Source organism: Lagopus muta, chromosome 4, assembly GCF_023343835.1.
Source record: "Lagopus muta isolate bLagMut1 chromosome 4, bLagMut1 primary, whole genome shotgun sequence".
In the NCBI taxonomy this organism is placed as follows: domain Eukaryota; kingdom Metazoa; phylum Chordata; class Aves; order Galliformes; family Phasianidae; genus Lagopus; species Lagopus muta.
The window spans coordinates 43,217,430-43,238,561 of record NC_064436.1 but is presented as its reverse complement, the minus strand read 5'-3'; the positions used below and the strand labels follow the sequence as shown (position 1 = coordinate 43,238,561).

The following is a 21,132-nucleotide window of genomic DNA, read 5'->3' as shown; positions in this document are numbered from 1 at the left end:
TACCAAAATGTGAGAAAAGTACTCAGCTGACGGATATCATTAACATTCTCATAAGTAAAGAAGGAGGAGGAATTTATGCTGAAACAAACAAAAAGTATCGCTGCAGATTACTTGAGTGCAATTCACATGTGTTAGTAAAAGTCTGTCTTTAATTTCAATTTATATGATTTATCTTAACACTCTCCAAACAAGCCAATCTTTCCAGCTTTTACAATTTCTACATAATGTCATCCCTGGTTTTACAAGGAATTAAGTCTTCCTCCTTTTATAGCAGCATGATTTGAAAATAATGATTTAATACTGAATGCTGGATATATGCATATCTATATATATGCACACATACTTAGGCCAGGCTCCTTCCAGTTACAGAATTACATTTCATTAGGTAGCTTCCTAGAGAATGTGCCTGCTCTTCTCCATGGCAGCATACATTCATCGGTTGTTTTTGTTGTTACTGACTGCTACAGTCTGTTCTTGTGCTAGGCACCCAAGCTACAGCTAGGCAAAGTTTCTCTTACAATTTTTGTTGTACAAGGAAAGCATGGATCTGTAACTTGAGAACAGGAAAGGCTCAGATAGCCAAGAGAAGAACTGAGAAAAAGGAGAAGCTTGGAAGCATAAAAACTTAGTGATTGAAAAGGGCATTCAAACAGAGCTGTGGAGACTAACAAATACATAAAGAAAAGTTTTATGGAGTGAAGTACTAAGAACCTTTAAACACCAGATTTTTAGATTGCACGTGAAACCTAATTCCCTCTATGCATTATGATAGTCTACCCTCAAAGCATAGCTTACATTAAAAATAGTCACAGCCTTTTGGTAAAGATGTTAATATATTATTGTCCACAATATCTATCTGGTTACCAAAAAGAAGAATGGCAGAATTACAACCATCAAAAAACATTACATTGAAGTGATATGACTACCTCTAAAAACTCAACTGATTCTTGGCTGATGGGATCCCTTCTCTTCTTCCAGTTTCCTCCCTCATTCTTTATGCATGCTATGTACAAAACATGTTCAACAAATAAATTGGAGGAACTTACAGGCAACCAATTTCTTGTAAAGCTTTGATTTGTTCTTGTATGGGAACTGTTGAGTCACAGCCTGAACCACTGGTTGAGCACCTGGGAAAAGGACTCGGTCAGCCCTGAGAGCACAGGTGAAGGCAGTTCTGCTCTGCGACCAGGAGGGCTGGAGCCTGGCTGCACCTCTCTTAGTCCTCATGTAAGGGCTGACTGCCAGTGGGGAAGGATCCCTTTCTGGAAATCCCTTCTTTGAGAAGCTTTCCCCTGCGAACCTAGAATCTTCTTCCCTTCCTTTATAGCACCTTTCTATTGTGCCAGTCTTTCCATCATGACACTTCTGTTGCATGTCTTTCCCATTGTATTGATAGTAATTGCTACAATTCTGAAGAAGCTACTTCCACAAGGAAGCTAAACTTAAAGGTTCTATTTAAATTGCCTTTTTGGATGCAATGCAATCCATTTTAATTTTTGAGACGTAATAGTGACAATACATTTTTTCCTATTAAAAAAGTAAAAGGACTTCTAGTTACCTTTCAAGACAAATTCTCCATGTTGATAAAGATATCCTTTCTCCTAGGCAAACTCTGCCATAAAAAAATAATCCTGTAGGCACATTAGCAGTATTACTTGTACATATGGATTCATAAACCATATCTTCTCATTTACATCTCAGAAAGCTATTAATTACAGAGGAATTATTCTAGATTTATATAGACATAGGTAATAACCCATCTGTTTACTTTGGATCCATTTGCCAGAAGATAAATCTTAATAAAATATTCAAACAATATTTGGTTCAAAGTGTGCTGGTCTGACCTTCATTACAACAGATTTCAGAGAGTACCACCACCCATGCCAAGTGTACCAAACTATTCCATTGTCTGTCTTTGCAGTATAGGGACCTTTGTAGTACAAACCATTCAAGTTGGCTGAGTGACACCTGGTGGAAAAGTAAAGAAAAGATTAATACGATCCCATCTAAAAGTTGCAAGCACTTCAGTTTCTCCACAAGTAAGAAATTCACTATGTTGGTAACAGCCCAGTCTGACAGTTGCAGAGATTTACATCTATGGACTGCATTGCCCCTACACACAAACAGTTTAATTAGGGCACAATTGCAAGTACTCTTAACATGTTTGAAACAAAAGTTATTTCTGTTCTACAAGTTTTCTGAACTTAGTGGGTCTCCAAGTTCTGCCTGTTAATCTGTCTTAATGAAAAATAATGCCAGAATCCTTTATGTCACATGTAGCAGCAGAGCCTACAAGAAATACTCTGAGAAAGAAATGCTGTGCTGCTTATTAATGTTCCAGGGCAGCCTTTCTGATGTTGTGCAGTTACATACATAGTGTGTTACATGACAAAACATGAATACCACCATTAGTTTGCCTTTCAAACTGTTGATTTCTATTTAAAAATGCATTACATCTCACAGCTAGTTTAAGAGATCTACACCACTTCCATGAGTCATCAGAACTGGTATCCTATTTGACTGAACTCCTGTTTAACATACTGAAACAGAAATGCTGTTACAGGTTGTTAAGTATGCTGAGAACGAAACTAGCCAACCTAGCAAAACTCTTAAAGGCTTGTCTAGCTACCAGCTCAACTTTGATACTACTTTTTTGTAGAAACCAAATGAGTAAGTTTACACTTTCATGTCTTCATGTGGAGAGCAAAGTATTTGTTTCTTCTGCAGCACATTGCAATAAATCTTCTTAACTTATCTGCCAATTCAAAATTTTGTCATAAGTGTTGTTAATATTATGTTGTTAATATCTGGTTGTCAGACACCACAGTATTACAAAAGCAGACTTCAGAAAACATTAAAACAAAACAGTCCAAATTAAGCTTATGGATATTTTTACTGGCAAATCTTGGCTTTGCTTACACCTTATTAGCAACAGTTTTGAGAAATGAAATAGAGGGATAAAAGCCTCACAGGAAAATTCTCATACATGAATGCTTATAATTATACTCAGTGTTTATAATTTAGAATTATTTTTGCTAATAAATAGGTTGAAAGCTTACAAATCACAGATACCAAAAGTGACCTTGGTTTTAATAATGATGAACTTGTATCAGACCTTACAATCTTTCTAGCCATACAAATTCTGAATTGAGACAGCACTTTGTTTAAGCACTTCAAATCAAAAATGATTTTGTTAGAAGAATTGTAATCAGTAAATCCTCTTTTACTTCTTTTGATGGAAATAGTCAGAAGTTGATTTTGTCAGCAGTACTGTGAGACCATAATAACCCTTAATTAGTGCTAGGAGGCACTAATGGCAAGAATATATTTTGTAGAAGTCTGGAGGCAGACTAAAGTAACTGGCTGTAGTGCAAAAACAGTTGGCATGACTACTGATACAATTTTCTGAAGCAAAAAGTCAGTAGTCACCTTAAAGTTAGCATTAGCATAAGCACCTCCATTCTTTCCAACAGGCTAATTTTTAAAGCCAAAAACCCTACAGCAGTAGTTTCAGAAGTACAGCCAACTCTCAATTATCCATCAAAATTTTGTCCGAGTTTATATATATAAAAGTTTGTGACAGATACAGATAGACGGAGTTGTTCCCTGAAGAATTATTTAAATTTCTGCCTGGACTTACTGACTCCAGCACAGCCCTACATGAGTGTAGCTACACTGTCTTCAGAAGATTGGTGAGACACAGAGCCTGATTGAGACTCGTGGCTACATGTCTGCCAAGTCCACTGCGGTCATACATGCAGTCTGCAACTAAAACTGGGAATGCTGAAGAGAGAATGAGCTCATGTCCACATGGCCTGTAAGCTCTTCCTTGGCAGTTCTAAACCTACTGATCTTTGCATTATCCTGGAAGAAGGAAAGCTGAGTGTAGTACCAGAGAGAACCTAGCAGAGTGAATTCCAAGCTGGAAATCTCTGCTTACAAACAAGTGCAGAAGAATGTTCTCTCTCCAGGAGTCCATGATAAATGCAGAGCTGGATCAAGAGATAAGCTATTTTCTACACCTCACTTGTATCACATCCTTTGGTATTCGTATTATCTGTGTTTCTATATTTCATCAGGGTAGATAGCATAGAGCTGGCTACAAGAAAATACCTTCACAGCCGGGAGCTCCTACACAAACCAGCCAAGAGCACTAATTTCTTCTATGTTTGCTAATCTGTGCATGACATACTTGTGCTCTGAGTGCTTTCTTTTCTTTGGACCTGCCAGGATTTCAGTCTACTACAATTCTCTAATATTTTGCAGCTTTCAGTTTTTCTATTAAGCAAGCTTAACATAAAGTCAATAGCAAGACACTACAACACTTTCATTCTCTAGATGTACTGTCACTTTAACTTTGTCAGATACGTATCCATAATAGGAACTAGCCTGGTAGGAGTCAGCTATCTTTAGTAGTTATGTAACACCAACTACAAGGTATTAATAACTGTCAAGTTCTGTTGTAGAGCTACTTCTGCAGAGAGATCATTCTTCTGTACAGACCAATCCAGTATTAAAAAAACTAAGTTTTTAAAAGACAAAAAAATCATTTAAGTGGGTGATTTTTCACTGTTAATAAATCTCATGTCATGGTGTCACAGTTTTATACTATCCAAGGTGTGGATTCCTCTAAATCCAGTGATATCCTGGGTAAAGTATCTCCCAGAGTTTGTTTTCCCCTTTTTTGATATCTTCTTTTTCATGAGAACTGCAAGAACATTTGACTACATGTGAATATTTTCTGCATGCCTCAAACACTGCCAACCTACTACCCCTAAAATGTATTAAATTATTAGTTGTGAAACTCTGAGCCAGGAGCTACTTAGTATCAGTAGTGCTGGTCACAGACAACTTATGGAAACAGAACTTGGAAAATAAGCAGTTAAATAGGAACAAAGGATGACACAGAGAAACAACGGAGTTGATTCAGTCTGGCAGCTCTTGCCCAGTGAACTGAGATCAGAATGAGAGAGTAGTGCGCTTTTCTGAGCTGTATTTTAAGGCTATTACCCAGATCATTTCTGCTCATATATTATATGGCTATATTTTGTATGTGAAGTATGTGAAACAATAGAGCTGCCTATGTATATGATGCTAACATTATCAGTTTTAGTCTTCCTTTTAGAGTTGCTATTGTATAGGTAAGTAGGGTTTAAAATTTCTGTTAATGAAACCTATTTAAAATTTTCCTCTCAGTCCAGTCGCATGCAGTGACAGAAACTGAGTGAGCATATTCCCATCTTGATATAGAAGGCACAACAAGAATGAAGTGTTAACAGATAAAAATATATATATATATATATATTGCTTGTTAACCCAGCACTAGCTTAACTCATCAGCTATTCATCAGTACTGCCACATCTGGTCCAGTGAAACACAGGAGAAATACAAGAATGAAGCACAACAGGAACATATCTGCATGACCTATTTATGTAAATGTTAGTTACCTTGAAGGGACAGAATTGTCTCCTCCTTACTGCCTGATAACAGAATGACAAAGCCTATGACAAACACTGTTTCATAGATAAGCTTGGTCAGTGCAGTAAGTGAATCTTGGTCCTAATACCACTGGAATGTCTGCTAGTGGTCAAGGACAGATTGCAAGTATAATAAATAATGATTTCTACTTATCTTCTAGCAGATATTGCATGAATACAGGTGAAGTAGAAAGACAATGCAGATATAAAATCAAAATACCTGTTAAACCACCAACCAGCCTTCTCCTCTTCAGCACAATTGCCTTCATAGTTGTCATTGTCCCTGTCTCTAGTACTGAATTTCATTCCACGATGATCAGCCCACCATTTTACTTCAGGATGAAACCCCCCAGTTAGGGAATCACCAGCTGTACCAGAGTATTCACCACAGCTCATCTGATAGGAGTGCTAATGAAAATTGTGAAGAAGGAAAAAAAAAGTAATCCAATGTGCCTTCAGTATGTCAGGGAGTAAATCTGCAAAGAAACTAACTTGTTCCATTTGCTACTATTCATGTGCCCAGGAGTGCCATGCTACTGAAACACTGTGCTAGTGAATAAAGGAATATACAGATGCTTACCAGGGTAAAAAACATTCTGTAATTTTATGTAGAAATAATAAAAGCTATTAGTTGGTTTAGAGTACATATTGAGAAATTATGCACCATTATTGCTGATAACAATATCAATTGAAAAACTGCTTGCATCCATAACTGCTAAAACTAATGATTCATACAAATTCCACAAGGTATGAAATCAGTACATCCATATAAACCACTATTATGACATACTTAAAAATCCCAACCGTTTGTAATAAAGAATACTTGTTAACAAGGCTCAGCATAAATCTTTATGAAAATAAAGGCACATGTATGTTTATTACCTGCTTATTTAAGTCACATTTTCATTAAAATCACCGGTCATATTAACTATTTTATTACCTTTTCATCTGCAACTCCAAATCTTGTATATTGTGCATAACGCTGTTCTCCTTCAAAATCACTTAGATCAATTCTTAAAGTATAGTTTCCTTAAGAAATAACAATAGAAAATATTTTTGTAAAACTAGCCTATCTTGCTACTTCTCAGAACAGAGTATTATTGTAGAATATTAAAATACTAATTATGTTTTTAGTATAAATCTTATCTGTATCATATCTTTTAATCTTCTTTCATTATGCCTTTTGAAGTAACATCTTGCTATGTTTTTCTTTATTCACACAATTCACCTTAGAAAGTTTTAGGTTTATTCTAACATAGATTTTGGCATGTAAACAAAAAAGGCCTTATGGATTTTATGTTTTATTAAGGCATTTGAAATAGTGAGAATCAATAAATACGCACACACTTAAGAAAACAGTATTTCTACACTCTGAAAATAAGAGTTAAACCAGGATCACATGCTGGTGTAAGTGTTCAGAGATTGCTGATTCTAGCAGCTATGTCCATTTACAGGACCTGAGAATCTGGTCCTATATATGTAAGTGGAAATAGAAATGAATGTGTATATATATATATATATATATATATATATATATATATATATATACACACATATATATCTCTCTCCCACTACACTGATCTAACATTGTAAACTTCCTTGAGTCCCAAAGCCTTTACCTATGCTGCGATATAAATTGTAGATAAGCATAGCTTGCAGCATATTTGAACAGACCTGAGCTACCTTTAATATACAGTAATAGTAAAGCAATCACAGCAGTGATCTCCATGCATATTAGCTGTTTAAGTCAATAGGTAGCTTTTGTATATTCAGCACTCTATAGGAAAGCAAAAGTTATCATAGATTGAGTAACTATTAGAAAAATTGAAATAGCTTTTCAACATTAGCCTAATAAAGATGAGAAGCCTAGATTTACCTTCACATAAAACCATGTGCAGTCATGTAAATTTCTGACTGCAAAATGGGTAGAGAGTTGTTTTAAGGTGTGCTCCTGACTACTATTCCCTGTTTTGAAGGATCTCCCTGTATTCAATTGGTCCAATGAGAGCTTTCAAGCTTTCGTTAGAGAATATTTTAATTTTTTTTTTTAAACTACAGTTCATACAGACTAACAAACACAACTCAGGATTCATGCTAACAATAAGATGGCCTGGAAAGAGAAAAGGAGCAGAAATAATAGAAAACTATTATCACAACACAAATCTTACCTTGATTAGTCAAGTAATGAAGATTCTTATTTCCAAGCCAATATTCACCATTAGTCAAAACAAAATTTCCAAAGCCTTCTTCATAGTCAGTCCAGCCTCTGTACATGAGTATAAATGACTAATTTAGTAAGCAAAAAAATAAGTTTGTTTCAGTATTTATTTTGTCATACAATCAGACAAACTGCAGAATAATTAAAGCTGAAGGGAAACCTAATGATGCCATGGCAAGGAGTCTATTTTTCTCAACAGTCTCTCAAACAGCTCAGCTCTTAGTGACCTCCTTGTAGACACAGGCAGTCTGCTTTTAGATTGTACTGCAGCCATCCCTTCTCCAGGCTGAAGAAGCCACTTCCTGTCCTCATAGGACAAGTGCTCCAGCCCTTGATCATCTTACTAGCCTTTTGCTACCTATTTTTCTGTCTTACATTCTGCATACTGCACCAAGTCCAACAAGACCAATGCTAGAATAAAAGTTTTAAAAAAATTACATCTTAAATACTTTGGTAACTTAACCTAAGAGTTGATCTGGATCATACAGGCAGTCTGTGATAGATCCAAAAATGTTACCTCATCTGGAGGCTGTCCCACTGAATCATTATTTTTCCTTTTTATCTGAGATAGTTTATCCATAGAATTCTGAAGTTAATCAGTAACTTATCTCCTTCTGGTTTATTGTTTCTCCAGTTTGTTTCCAACTTTAATGACCAAGTCTAGTACCTACCTATTGAAATTCTGGCTGCCATCAGAACGTCTCTGAAAAACAGTCCAACCACCCCCTTCAGACATGTCACAGAAAGCCAGGAATTCATTAGGACTGTGGGTAGGTTTCATCTTGTAAAATCCACTTTGCTTGTGGCCATCACTGTAGATTTCTGCACAGTCTGTTCACAAAACATCCATTGAATACAGTGTTTAGTTCTATACTTACTAGCAAAACAGAAAAGTCAATAAGGGAAATCAAGTCATATCAGGTAAGAGGCACATACGAAAAAAGCTAATAGAAAGCAAGTACCTCACAAATACATTTTTATGGCTTCAATTCCTTTGGGTTAGGTGGTGCCATTTTAATTTACAATGGTGTAATCCACACTGGAATCCTGTTACAATCATAATTCTCCTACATATAAGCTATGCAATCTTCAGAAACAAAGATGTGGATGTAGAAGCACAGGAGAATTGCCAAATATGACAGTATGGAATCACCAGTGTTAGAAAGTAAACAATTACTACTGGACCTAATACTGTTGTCCCTTGTACCACACAGGTCCAAATATACACAGAAGTCTACCCTACAAAAAGTGTTATGTATGTCTAAAATGTTAAACTTGGCTTCATACCATTTTTCAGTCTGGTCTGCAATGGTTTCAAGGACTAATCACCATGTAAATCAGCATTTCAGAGGTCATGAAAATATAACAGTACTGCAATCATACCATCTTATCTCTTTTCCCTCAAGGAGTTTAGAAATGAAAGCAGTTATTTGTTTATATGTAATCTACCATCAAGCAGTCACACAGGAAAGCAGTATAGTTTTCAACATTACTGTTTTTCCTGGCAGAAGTGAAACTGATTAACTGTAAGATTTTCCCTGAATTTTTTAAGAACATGTTGGCTGAACTTGCAGGCTAGTTTGGAACTTCATGAACTACAACATTTCTTCTCAGTGAAAGCATCAATGAAGACTAGGCATAGAAAATACAAAGAGCTTGTAATGAAAACAAATAGCTATGCCAGGATTTGGACAAATAATAACAAAAAATATTCAAAATATTTTAAATATGACAACTAAAATGTCTCTGCAGAAATGTTTTGAGTGGATTACAGAAAACAACTTTTCTTGCATCCATTATTTTCTCAGTAGGTAAGCAAAATACTTAGGTGTATTTTAATTTTAAGCAAGTGTATTTACTGTGGAATTCTTCCCTCACTGTATAGCTCCAAATTACCCAGATTTATTGACCTATAAAATGTAACAGCAGCCTGAATGAAATAATGCAGTATCAACAAGGGAAAGCATTTACCAAGCTATTAGGAAAGTGAAAAAAATAATCAACAGAAACCAGAAATAACTTAGATCTGTTATCCAGAATCAATTTAAAGAAAATTGAAGAATACACTTAAGAAAGGACAAAGACCTTTCAGCTAAATGTGTTTTTAATTATTTTTTTTTCCAGTAACAAAGAAGTCAGTCATAATAACAAAAGTGTCTTCCAGGATGCTGAATACGTAATTAAAAATAGAGATAAAATTTGAAGTCAGGCTTACAACAGCTTTTAATTTTACTTCAATGGTGCTTTATTACATGCTTTCTTATATGCTGTATTTTCTTCCAGAAGCAAAAACACTACAATTATATGCAAACCCATGTATTGAATATCTTAGAAGTTCAGACTCTTCAGCACAGGACAACTAGAAACCAACACCAACCAAGAATCAGACCCCCAGAGTCTGCTTACAATCCTATTATTGTTTGGATTTTTTTAAAAATAATATTATTTTAGAAGAGTTTAAGCCTTACTCCAGCTATGACAAGTTAACACACTTTGCCTTCTTCCACTGTAGAGGGACCCAATCACCATCAAAACGCTGTTGAGGATACAAAGACAACTTAAAACCTGGACTTCACACCTCCAGAAACAGTGATGTCTTGAGCTGAATTTAAGTCAGTCACTATTGCAACATAAAGAATATAATTAAGGTGAGGTCCAGACACCATCATAGCAAGCTCACATGGATGCTTTCAGGACTTTACAGGTTAGAACTCATACCTGCATACCTATATATATACACCATAACATAAACCTATGTACCTCATATACCATATTCTGCAAGAACACTGTACATGCCTTTCTGAATTTGGGATTTGGTCTTAGATGTTGAGCATCTTCTATTTAACTAAACTAATTAAACTAATGACCACGCACCCATCCTTCTCATTATCTTTCCTATTCTGCAGAGACATCTTGTTTCTAAACAAGATACTTAATTAGCAGAATATGGAGAACTTAATATATGCTGAAGTATTGCTCTCTCATACAATTAACTAGTCTCTAACTAGTCTAGAAAGACTAAAGTCTCTTATTTCTTTATTCCAATTATATTTCAATTAATTTCAAAAATATTTTTCTTTAAATTACTCTGCAAGTGGAATCAAGCTTTCAGCTCTCAAGCAAGATTCAAACATTCATTCAAGGCTAAAAGTCACAAAACACTATGCTCTAATATTAAAGTAGGAGTAATATTACAACAGAGCATCTTTACTGATAACACAACAAAGGATATTTTAATATTCCTTGTACTATTAGCTATTTTATGCAAGACTGTCATACATTGTTAACATTGACAGTTACGCATCTTAAAGGTAGGATTAGTAAGTGCACTCTGAGCATCTTCTACAAATGTTTAGCCACACGAAGCTTTAAGATGTGCTGTTGGAAGATCTCTGTAGATATAGGGTAGTAGCACTTTATCTCCTTCCCCCAAGGCTTTCCAGATAATTTTTTTCCATCTGCCTTGTCTATATTAATGGAAATGATTCTGAAGTTAATTATAGGAGTTACTAGGCCTAGTATATTCTACACTACAACAATGATTTTACCACATACAACAGATAATTACAAATTAAGAATTCTAATAATTCTAAGAATTCATCTAAGCATTCTTAAATAGGAATGCTTGAAAGCTTTAAAACTCCAGTGGTGCTGTACTTACAATTCTTCAGCATGATTTGTGCTTTCCTAACAGAAGACAGTTCTTTTCATAGTGCTAAACCACAGAAACTAAGTTGTCCCAGTAACCAGCATAATCTGCAATTGGTTTTATTTTATGGGGAATGGGCCACCAGAACTATTACTATTGTAGATAACAATATAATTGTATCTTATGGTTAGGTATTGCTTTTTATTTACAGTAGTCCTTTAAATGAGAATTCTCTTTTATATTGAGAGAAGCATTAACTTCAAAATGACTACTGCTTGCAGCTGAGAAAGAAAGGACTTTAAGATAGCTAAGCTTTTGGGACTATCTCTGTCAAAGAAATCATCTTAAAATCTATCCAAAAACCAACCATATGAGTAGGTCATATATAACACCTCCTGTGTAATCTAATTTCGTCATATTTCATTTCAACAAAATAGAAATCAAAATGTGGATTTTCTAGGCCACTTTAAAGGTATAGCTCTTTGTAGCAAGTACAGCCTTCTGTGTTATCATAGAGGAAAGGTACAACTCTGTCTTGGTAACATAAAGAAGGTAACAACAGCTGACACGATAGAGATGTGGGTGTACACTGTCTCTGAAAAGATATTGTACTCACACACAATTATTGCCTCTAAACTGATAATGCTAAATAATAAATTGCAAGTATTGATATTTTCTGAAAATGACAAAGCTCATTAAACAACCAGGAAACTACCAGGTTATTTTTGAGAAAAATGAGTCAGCTTGAAATATGTAAATGTGTCCAGATGAGGATAAGAGACCTAGACAACTAACCAGTTAAACCAGATCTCACACTTCCAATAGTTGCTCTGTCAAGATCAAGACCTACCTCCAGACCTAATCCTTCCCAGTGAACACCGCAAAAAGCCTGCCTGCAGGCTACTGGACTGACAACATAGGGTACAATAAGTAGGATCTTAGACCTCAAATGTTTGTATGTGAACTTCCAGGAGATTTTCTCACTGAAACATGGATTAGCAGATCGCAGGCTGCAAGATGGTACACAAACCATAGCACTCAGATTTCCATCTCCATGAGGTGTGTGTGAACTGGGGAATTTGCACTTCCAGAGCAGTTGTGAGTAACCCACCTCTGCAAGAGCAAGTGTGTGCCTGGGGCACTAAGAACATGTAAATGTGAACAGAGATAGAGCGACAGTTCTAAATCCTGTGTGTTAGAACTTCTTGAGATAAGTTAAGGGATGTTTAAAAAACTATAATAGTTTACTAACTTCTGTAAATGCCTTCTTATTGCCTTTTTCTGTTTTATTGCTGATAATTTTTCTAAATGTACTGTTCAATTGTCATTTTTTAATTATGCACATTAAGAAATTAATAAACCTCTTCAATCCTGATTTCATTTATATTGTGAGATGGAAATATTTTCCCCAGGACAGCAGGCCTAAGTAAGAGATGAACACTGTGCTTGAAACAAACAATTTTCTGTGAGTTGTAAGACAATACATCAATGGATCTGATTGTGCTAAAGCTTCTGGGTATCACTACAGTGAACAGAAATGAATAGCTTCATTTCTAACCTGAATACTGTCTTTTTCCTCCCAAGTCAATGACACTGTTTTCATCTCCTCTGTCACTGTACTGTATCTTTTTCTTCTCTAAAAGCTGTATAATTTTTAACTGCTGCTGTTTCACACGATGTTCCAGAAGTCTCACCTGGGCCTGAAGTTGTAGCTGCTCTTGAAAACAGTTCTGTAGATCCTAGAAAGGAAAGCACCTTATTATAAAAAAATATTTTTTGTTGAGTCTAACATGTGAAAAAGAAAATAAAATCTAATATGAACAAAGTACTTTTCAACAATTCCCTACAGACCCTATGTTGACTTCCACCCCAACTGTTACCTCTATTTGAAGTGATTTGGTATTCTAGAGTGTGCAGCCACAAACAGATTCGCTTTAGTGATTCAGCTACCAGTTCTCACTGGTAAACATGCAGATGGGACTCAGTATACTACACACCTGAACCTATTGTAATGATCACTTCCTGCCAACTTATCATCTACAGGTATTTGCTATCCCCCCAAAAACGCTGCTAACATTAAGATTCTAAAATTCACAGTTTTAAATAAATTCACATCTATACTTTTTTAACTTTATTGTTCATTTTTATTTTTAAATGTTAAATTTTTTAAAAAATTATTTTTAAATGCTTTTATGTCACATACTTGTTATGATAAGAATGATAAGATCATAGGAACAGTAAGAACAATAAGACATAAATATTGTAAAGTTTAGAGCACTTTTGTCTTGCCAAAATAAATAGCCCCTAAGAAACTACAAATATACGCATGAAAAATAACAGCTTAAAGCCAGTATTGTACTGTGACTTGTGCACATAATTTTGCCATGCAAGAGTAGGGAGGATGCTGCAGTTCTGATATGATCGTACCTTCTAATCACATGAGCTAATGTGGTCTGTAACAACTGCCATCCATATGGAAGATTACAGTATGTTACAACACTGCCATATCACACTTAAGGAATAGGTAAATCTGAAGTAGCATACTTATATCCACCAGCATCAGTATATTGCCATCATGCTGAGGCTTCATTTGTTTTTCCACAAACACTACCACCAATGTTTTTGTCACTTTCTTGCTGCAGTGATTTTTTTTTTCCTTCTGTCTGATACAGCTCTGCACATTACTATGCAGCAGAAACATGGTTCTGGTTGGATATTTCCCTGTAGTAACATTAGTAGTTCTCTACAACTTCAAGAATAGACTCTGAATTAGCTAACAGTATAGATAAGAAACTGCATTTTATTTTTAATTCATGTGGAATTTTCTCATAATTTATTTGTAGCACTGGTTAAAAATCAGGGGAACTCCTATTACTGCCATGAAACATACACACAAACTGTCACTATTATGATGTTATTTCTGACAATGTGTTGCTGGCATGCAAGATAATTTGTTATTTGAATACTAGAATGCACTTCACTTTCAACTTAAGAAATTAGCTTGGTAAGTTAACATCAGGAGGTGGATAGTTAATACCAGGGAGGTGGTGGAGCCACTGACCCTGGAGGCATTCAAGAAACATTTGGATTTTAGTTGAGGAGCATGGTTTAGTGAGTGCTGTTGGTGATAGGTGGATGGTTGGACTGGATGATCTTGAAGGACTCCTCCAACTTCGGTGATTCTGTGGTAAGTTTCAATAAAGTATTTGAAGCTGAAAGTATTTATGTCCATGGTTCTATTAAAATGGTTCAAAACCATCATGGTCTGCTTGACTGTAATATTCAGTCTCATATAAAAAGTGTGTTGACCATGCATGCTGAGTAGACAAAATGATATTGAGTATAGGCCTCTGCTGTAAGTACTGCTACAGATTATCACATGCTTGCTAAACTGCAAACTAATACATACAGTAGAATAAAAGAAGATAATATATACAGGTGGCAGGATGGGGCAGCACAGCTACCTCTCTGCAGCTGAGCTGCCCATACTAACCAGTTTTGACAGCAAACTTGCCTGCAGGCTCCAACTGCTTGCTACTGTAATCCTGACAAGCCATTAAAATGTTTAACCACAAGGAGAAGTTGTAAAGTGAGAGGCACAATTTAGTAAGTGACTGTTTTTGGAAAGAATTATAAAAATCATCTAGTGACCTAAAATCCCTAGAGGCCCATCTTATTTAAAAGTACTCCCTTTAAAATCTTTCAGAATCTACCCCCAGTATACTACCTTGTGTACCACTATAAAACACCTTAACAGGCTGTAACTTGCTGCTATTGCTTTTGATTGATATGAATTACATTAAAACTGTTATAGCAGTGAAATATTTTAAAAATTGGAATTTGATTGTGACTGTCTCCAGTAGACAGTAAAGCCCACAGTATGAAAATAAAATGAAGATAAATTGCTCTGTTTCAGTAAAGTAACTGTTGGCACTACATGTTGAGAAGCAATTACTTAACAATTACTGACAGCTCTGCTTGTGGACATGCAGTCCCATATTTAAACTATTACTGTATAATCACAATCTTCATTTTATGCCATAGTTGCAAGAAATACTTAGCAGTTAGAGTCCTCTCATTAAAACTGATAGCATAGAACAGAATAACTTATAAAAACCATGAATACACACAAACTTAATTTGAAGCACTCTTGTCCTCTATCTTTAGACTATAAATGAACTTAGAAGAAAAATCTCAAATGATACTAGAATTCAAATTTTTAGAGGTGGTTTTGGAACATTCTCAATTCTTACTATCAATGGCTACCTATAACATTTTAGCTGAAATATCGAAAGAAAGAAAGCCTACTTCATAGCAATACCTTTTCCTCAGTAATCACCTATTAAAATCCAGCAGATTTCTTCATTTTATAGACAAAGACAACTACAGAAGCAAATACTCCCTATTCTAAAAGCAATTAGGCAAGTAAAACGCTTCCACAAGGCAGAGTAAATAAAGCACTGTAACATAATAGAAAGCACAACAACAATAATGGAGTAACAAAGTCACCAATTACAACAAGTAAGGATTAGCCCAAATACAGGAAAAATAGACAACTTACCCTTAGAAGGCCTTAGATAGATAAGGAATACCAACAAGATATTTATGCCTCTACCACCAACCCTTAAATGAGGTCTGGGAAGAGGTGGATCCTGACTCCACCCCTTCCTGTCACTCAGGTATGTTGCATGCACCTGAGCTCCCCTAGGTTGGTCCTGCCCTCCCACCAGGTGCTCAATCACTCTTTCAAGCTGTGACTTTGTATTTCTGCTAAAATACACCACAAGAAATTATGCTCACCGAGTTCTAAGTTCAGTAATTACACCAGTAATTTTGAATCAACAATTCAATCTGCAAGGTCTCTGACTGTTGGGATCTTAATATCAAAGTAGGAAGGACATCCAAAACTGATATAGGATTAGTGACTGTAGCAGAAATGCTAAGTCATGGCTCAAAATAATGACTGAGCACCTGGTGGGAGGGCAGGACCAACCTAGGGGAGCTCAGGTGCATGCAACATACCTGAGTGACAGGAAGGGGTGGAGTCAGGATCCACCTCTTCCCAGACCTCATTTAAGGGTTAGCAGAGGAGGTAAGGGAGTCTTGCTGGGGATTATTGCCTATCTGAGGTCATCTGAAGGTAAGCAGTTTGATTGATTGATTGATTGATTTATTTATTTATTTATTTATTTTCCCCCTTTGTTGTTATATTTGGGCTTGTTTTTGTTTGTTGTAGCCAAGGGTTTTGTTACTCTGCTATTATCGTTGTACTTTCTATCTAGCATTACAGTGAGGCTACAAGTGTTTTGGTGGAATGGGCATGTTTTAGTTGGTGAGGTAGAAGAAGGCATAAAAGGCTTCAGAAGATAAAGGAACCACAATCATTGTTTTTTAGTGCAAATTATAATGCAAGTATGGGAACAAAGGAGAGCTGTGGATCTTTTTAGATGAGAAGTTGCATGGCTAATTAATCAGATAAAAAGTAACAGAAACGTTCATTCTTTGTATCAGTAGGCTACTTCTGCAGTTACCAAGCTCATTATACACCAGTAATTTCTGAGTATTGCTTGTCTGTAGGTGTAAGGCTTAAAACTGAAGGTGTTACTTTGAGTTACATTTACTACTAAATGGAGCAACTGCCTTCAGTGTGTTTTCTTACAGCTTCAGTTCTAACGCATACCTCTGTAGTGAAGCAATTCCACTGTCTTCTTTTTCATACTAGTTCCAGTAACAAACTAAATTACTTTATTTGAATATATGCTCTTACCTAATTACTTATACCCTGTTGTTTATTTATGTGTCCATTTTTGCTTTTTGTATCAAAAACTTGTCTCCACTGAATGCTGAGGTTATCCCCCCAGTTCTTCAGGCTTGTTTTGTATTATCTTTTAAATCAAAGAGTTGGCTATCAAATCTAGTTGAGGTGTTTTCTAAGAACTACGAAGAACAAGGTATGAAGTATTTAGAAGAAAGCCTAAACACAGTGAATAGAACTTACAGAGCTTCTAGTGGTAGCTGTCAAGCTAACTGCAAGGAGAAAATCAATCACTATCAAAATCTTCATTCTTTCAAAGCTGTGAAGTAGAGGATCAAAGGAAACAGTAATTAATGTAAGTATTAAAGCTAAATATTTACACTCTTTATGTATCTTCAAATATTATTAAAAATAATCTAATTAACCTGTAATTATATTCCTATATCCCTATATTTTACAAGTACAGGATATTTATGCTTTTACAGTGTGTAAATAGTGCAATCAAACACAACTTAGAATGAAATAAAAGCTATTCTTTTAGGCTATTATGTATTAGAGGTTTCTGCTAATTTCAGGACTGTTGTTGAAGGTTACAAAGAGATGCAAATTACTGTAAAATAGAAACAAAAAATAGCCCTTTAAAATACTCTAAAAAGCAGGACAGTATTCCTTGTTGGTTTTCTAAAATTAGAATGAAAGCCTCTCTCACATTTAAGTAATAAGAATATGAATTTAATTAGTTATCCTTGAAGTAAGGAAAATCTCTTGTGCAACTTGTGTACCAGGAAAGGATGGAAGTAATTTTTCTATCACAGAGTAATTTCTGGATAAAATGTAATAGCAGCTTTTAGTCTAATGGTGACAACTTTTAGTCTAATGGTGACAAGTATCACGTCTGTCAACTGACAGCTATGTATACTTTGTATTGTATGAACTATTCAATTTTAAATCCTACTGCTTCATATGAAGATTATTTTACATGATGACAAACACCATTGTATCTGACTGCTTTACAAGCATTAGCTGGTATAACTTGAAAAATTTACAGAATGTAGATTATCTTTCAATTCACAGATGACCAAGTTCTATTTGCATAGACTATACACAAAGCAATTTTAAATTAATTATTTGAACTGATTCAAGTGATCAGATGAGGGATTTTTTTTTTTCTGGTGAGATGAATTCACAAGAACTGTCTGGCATTGACTTCTGTTGATAATTTGGATTTCAGAGTGGTTTTTTTTTTTTAATAAAACATGCCTTTTCGTGAATTATGACTGCAGTGATTATGGCAATGCAGCTGTTGCCGTGTATTGCAATGACACTGTCTGTTGTGGTAGAGTAGTGACCAAACAGCATGTTACCTGTCTGGGCAGGCTACAAATGACCTGTATTTGATGATTTCAGCCCCTACTCCATATCAGGTTAAGTATGTCACATCAAATCTTGTATTCATAGGGTCTCTGTGTGTCTCTCCTGTTCCCTCCTCTGGACAGATACACAGACAAACATGGACATAAATATAGGGTGAGTGGGATTTCCTGGCCTGCTCTGACACAGCACAGAGTACCAAACTTTTGGGCTAGCTTTGGGAAATGCCACTCAATAATAAACATTTTGTTGTATGCAAAATGTTTAGTTGATACCCTATAGTCAACCTGTGAAAATCATGCTTTAAATCACCTCAAATTTATTTTATAAATTGTATTTCAGGTGTCATTTCATTAACTGTAAGTGTTCTAGGGAGAGTTTTACTCTCTGACTACATAAAGCATCAAAGAATGGAAAGGAAACTGAAGGTCATAAGGTCAAATATTTTCATTCTTACAACAAAACAGTACAAAATTAATGCTTTACTTTGTTTTCTAATCTGTGGAAGAGAGATGAGAGAAGATCTGTCGTGTCATTCACTTGGAGGATAGATCTCCAAGAAAGAAAGAAAGGGGAAAAAAAAAACACCCAGAAATGACCCCACCACAGAAAATGGAAAACAATACATTAAAAATATTAAGGAGTGTTGTTCCTTCTGCAAGAACACCCAGGTCTTAATCCATGTCTCAGATGAAAGCAAGTGCATACTTAGTTTTTTTTTGTGTTGCTGATGTTGGCTGAGTCTAAGGAGACAGCTTTTGCTGAGGTATTCAAAGCTTTTGTTCTAAAACCAGTTTGTTTCATAAAACCAGTGTTTGCTAGTTCAAATAAATAAAAGTAACTCGTGCTGGAGATGCTCGTTGCTATGAAAAACATCTCAGATAATAGACATGAGGCTTAATTAGCACACATAACAGAATGCTGGATCTTACTGAAATGTTTTTTGAGTTAAAAGCACAAGCCCTTAATAGCTGCTTTCTGTATTAGTAAAAGGGAGGTTTAAGGGCAAGTCTTGTGAAACTTCACAGTTTTATTCGTATCAAATTATATGTATAGTCTAAGATTACACCTGGATATGTACTTTTATGATGATATGGAAAGATTTCTCCTATAATTAAGTTATTAATTTATAATATAATTAACTTTCTTTCTGCGTAATTAAAATTATGGAGAAGTACCTCTAAAGATTCCTGCATTTCTGTGCCTGGGCTTTCTTTACAGGCAAACATGAGAATCTGTCTGCCAAAAGCACATCTACTGATTTCAAACCTGTCTAAATGATCATGTACAAACTGTGCTTTGTTAGCACATTGGGCACAAAAATTGAGCCCATTTCCTTATCTGAAAAATGGACACTCATTCATGATTTTATCCATTTCTAGGCCTGGAAAGCACCCCTTATTCAAGAGCAATGCATTATTATAATCTAATGAACTACAAATTTGAATATGAAGTTTATTAACAAACTAACTAGATAGCACAGCAAATTAGCTAGATACTACTGAAGCAACACATTGATCGTTAGCAACATGTTACGATGTCATATGGCCTTTACAAATAAACTACTTTTAGTCCATAGCTATCCAAATTATACTAAATTCTTTCTTCCTCCCCCACAGGTAACTAAAATATTTACCTTTATCCTCTGGAAAGAACTCAAAGCTGTTAAATCTTCTTAAGCTGATGCAAAGAATTCCAGACCCCTTCCCAGACTGCGATTGTTTTTGCTATTAAATTCTGTAGTGCTGAGGCTTACATCTGCTATGAGTCAGTGGGCAGGAATGTTACTGAGGAGCTGCAGTTCTCAAGACTGATTGCAACATAAGAAGGAAGATAATTCTTTGTCTAACACAGCAGTTCTGAAATAAAATAGACCAAAAATAACAAATAATCATTTGCTTTCTTTTACTGCTGTGATCCAAGATATTGGTCTCAGAATGACATCCAGCTTTCCTGAAATGGAACCTAAATATCTTAGGCTTCAGAGCTAAAAAGAGCTTAACTGACTTGACCGATCAGTAACACTCTCAGAATATAACTTAACGGTTAGAGCTGATATAGTAAAAATCTGCTTAAAACAAACAAAAGAGAAAACAATACAGACAATGCCAAGGAGAACAGGGAGGGAAAGAGAGGATCCTGTATGATGTAGTTATTTTTTAGCTGAATTGAAAGGCACCTAGAAGCGTGTGAGCTCAGTGACTCAGTTGGAAGTCATCACTTTGTATATAAGCATCTTAGATACAGATGAATACAACAAACATTTTGAAAAATGTAATTTGTTCTAAGTATTTGCTCTCCAGTTATGCTAGTTCTTTCCAAATAGTTCAGCAAATGACTTTCTGGACTGCTTCTAGTCAAAGTGTGCTCAAGGAAATACAGAACAACAGAAATAAAGATCTTTACATTCCACAAATACACTCTCAACTTACTTTTGAAGACAAACATTTGTTGAACCTTCAATTTTTTTCTTATCTGGAACCCAATTACCTGGCAGTATCTCTCTTTACTAATTACATTACATTTTAACTGAATTGAGTTTAAGTACTTGAAATGAACTCCTCATGAACGGCTAACACTAAGAATCATTAAAAAGAAGTGATCAGCAGTTAATTTTCATGGGGAATTTCACTGTGGTTATTGACTTTAGGAAGGAGGTATT

The 21,132-nt window shown here is 35.4% G+C and overlaps 1 protein-coding gene and 1 long non-coding RNA gene across 2 annotated transcripts; one reads left to right on the top strand and one right to left on the bottom strand.

Annotated features, from left to right (window-relative positions):
• Positions 1-1,473: 1,473 nt before the first annotated feature.
• Positions 1,474-20,220, bottom strand: FGL1 (fibrinogen like 1). Its single transcript, XM_048943094.1, has 8 exons — positions 20,107-20,220; positions 17,343-17,418; positions 12,903-13,083; positions 8,367-8,526; positions 7,646-7,743; positions 6,418-6,506; positions 5,698-5,885; positions 1,474-1,968 (listed from the first exon to the last, which is right to left on the bottom strand). The coding sequence occupies exons 2-8, from the start codon at positions 17,406-17,408 to the stop codon at positions 1,809-1,811; spliced, it is 942 nt and encodes a 313-aa protein (XP_048799051.1). The 5' UTR covers positions 17,409-17,418; positions 20,107-20,220; the 3' UTR covers positions 1,474-1,808.
• LOC125692506 (uncharacterized) lies at positions 16,456-20,181 on the top strand. Its single transcript, XR_007376728.1, has 3 exons — positions 16,456-16,484; positions 17,419-17,454; positions 20,090-20,181. It is a non-coding gene; the product is annotated as an uncharacterized LOC125692506 (long non-coding RNA).
• Positions 20,221-21,132: the final 912 nt, after the last annotated feature.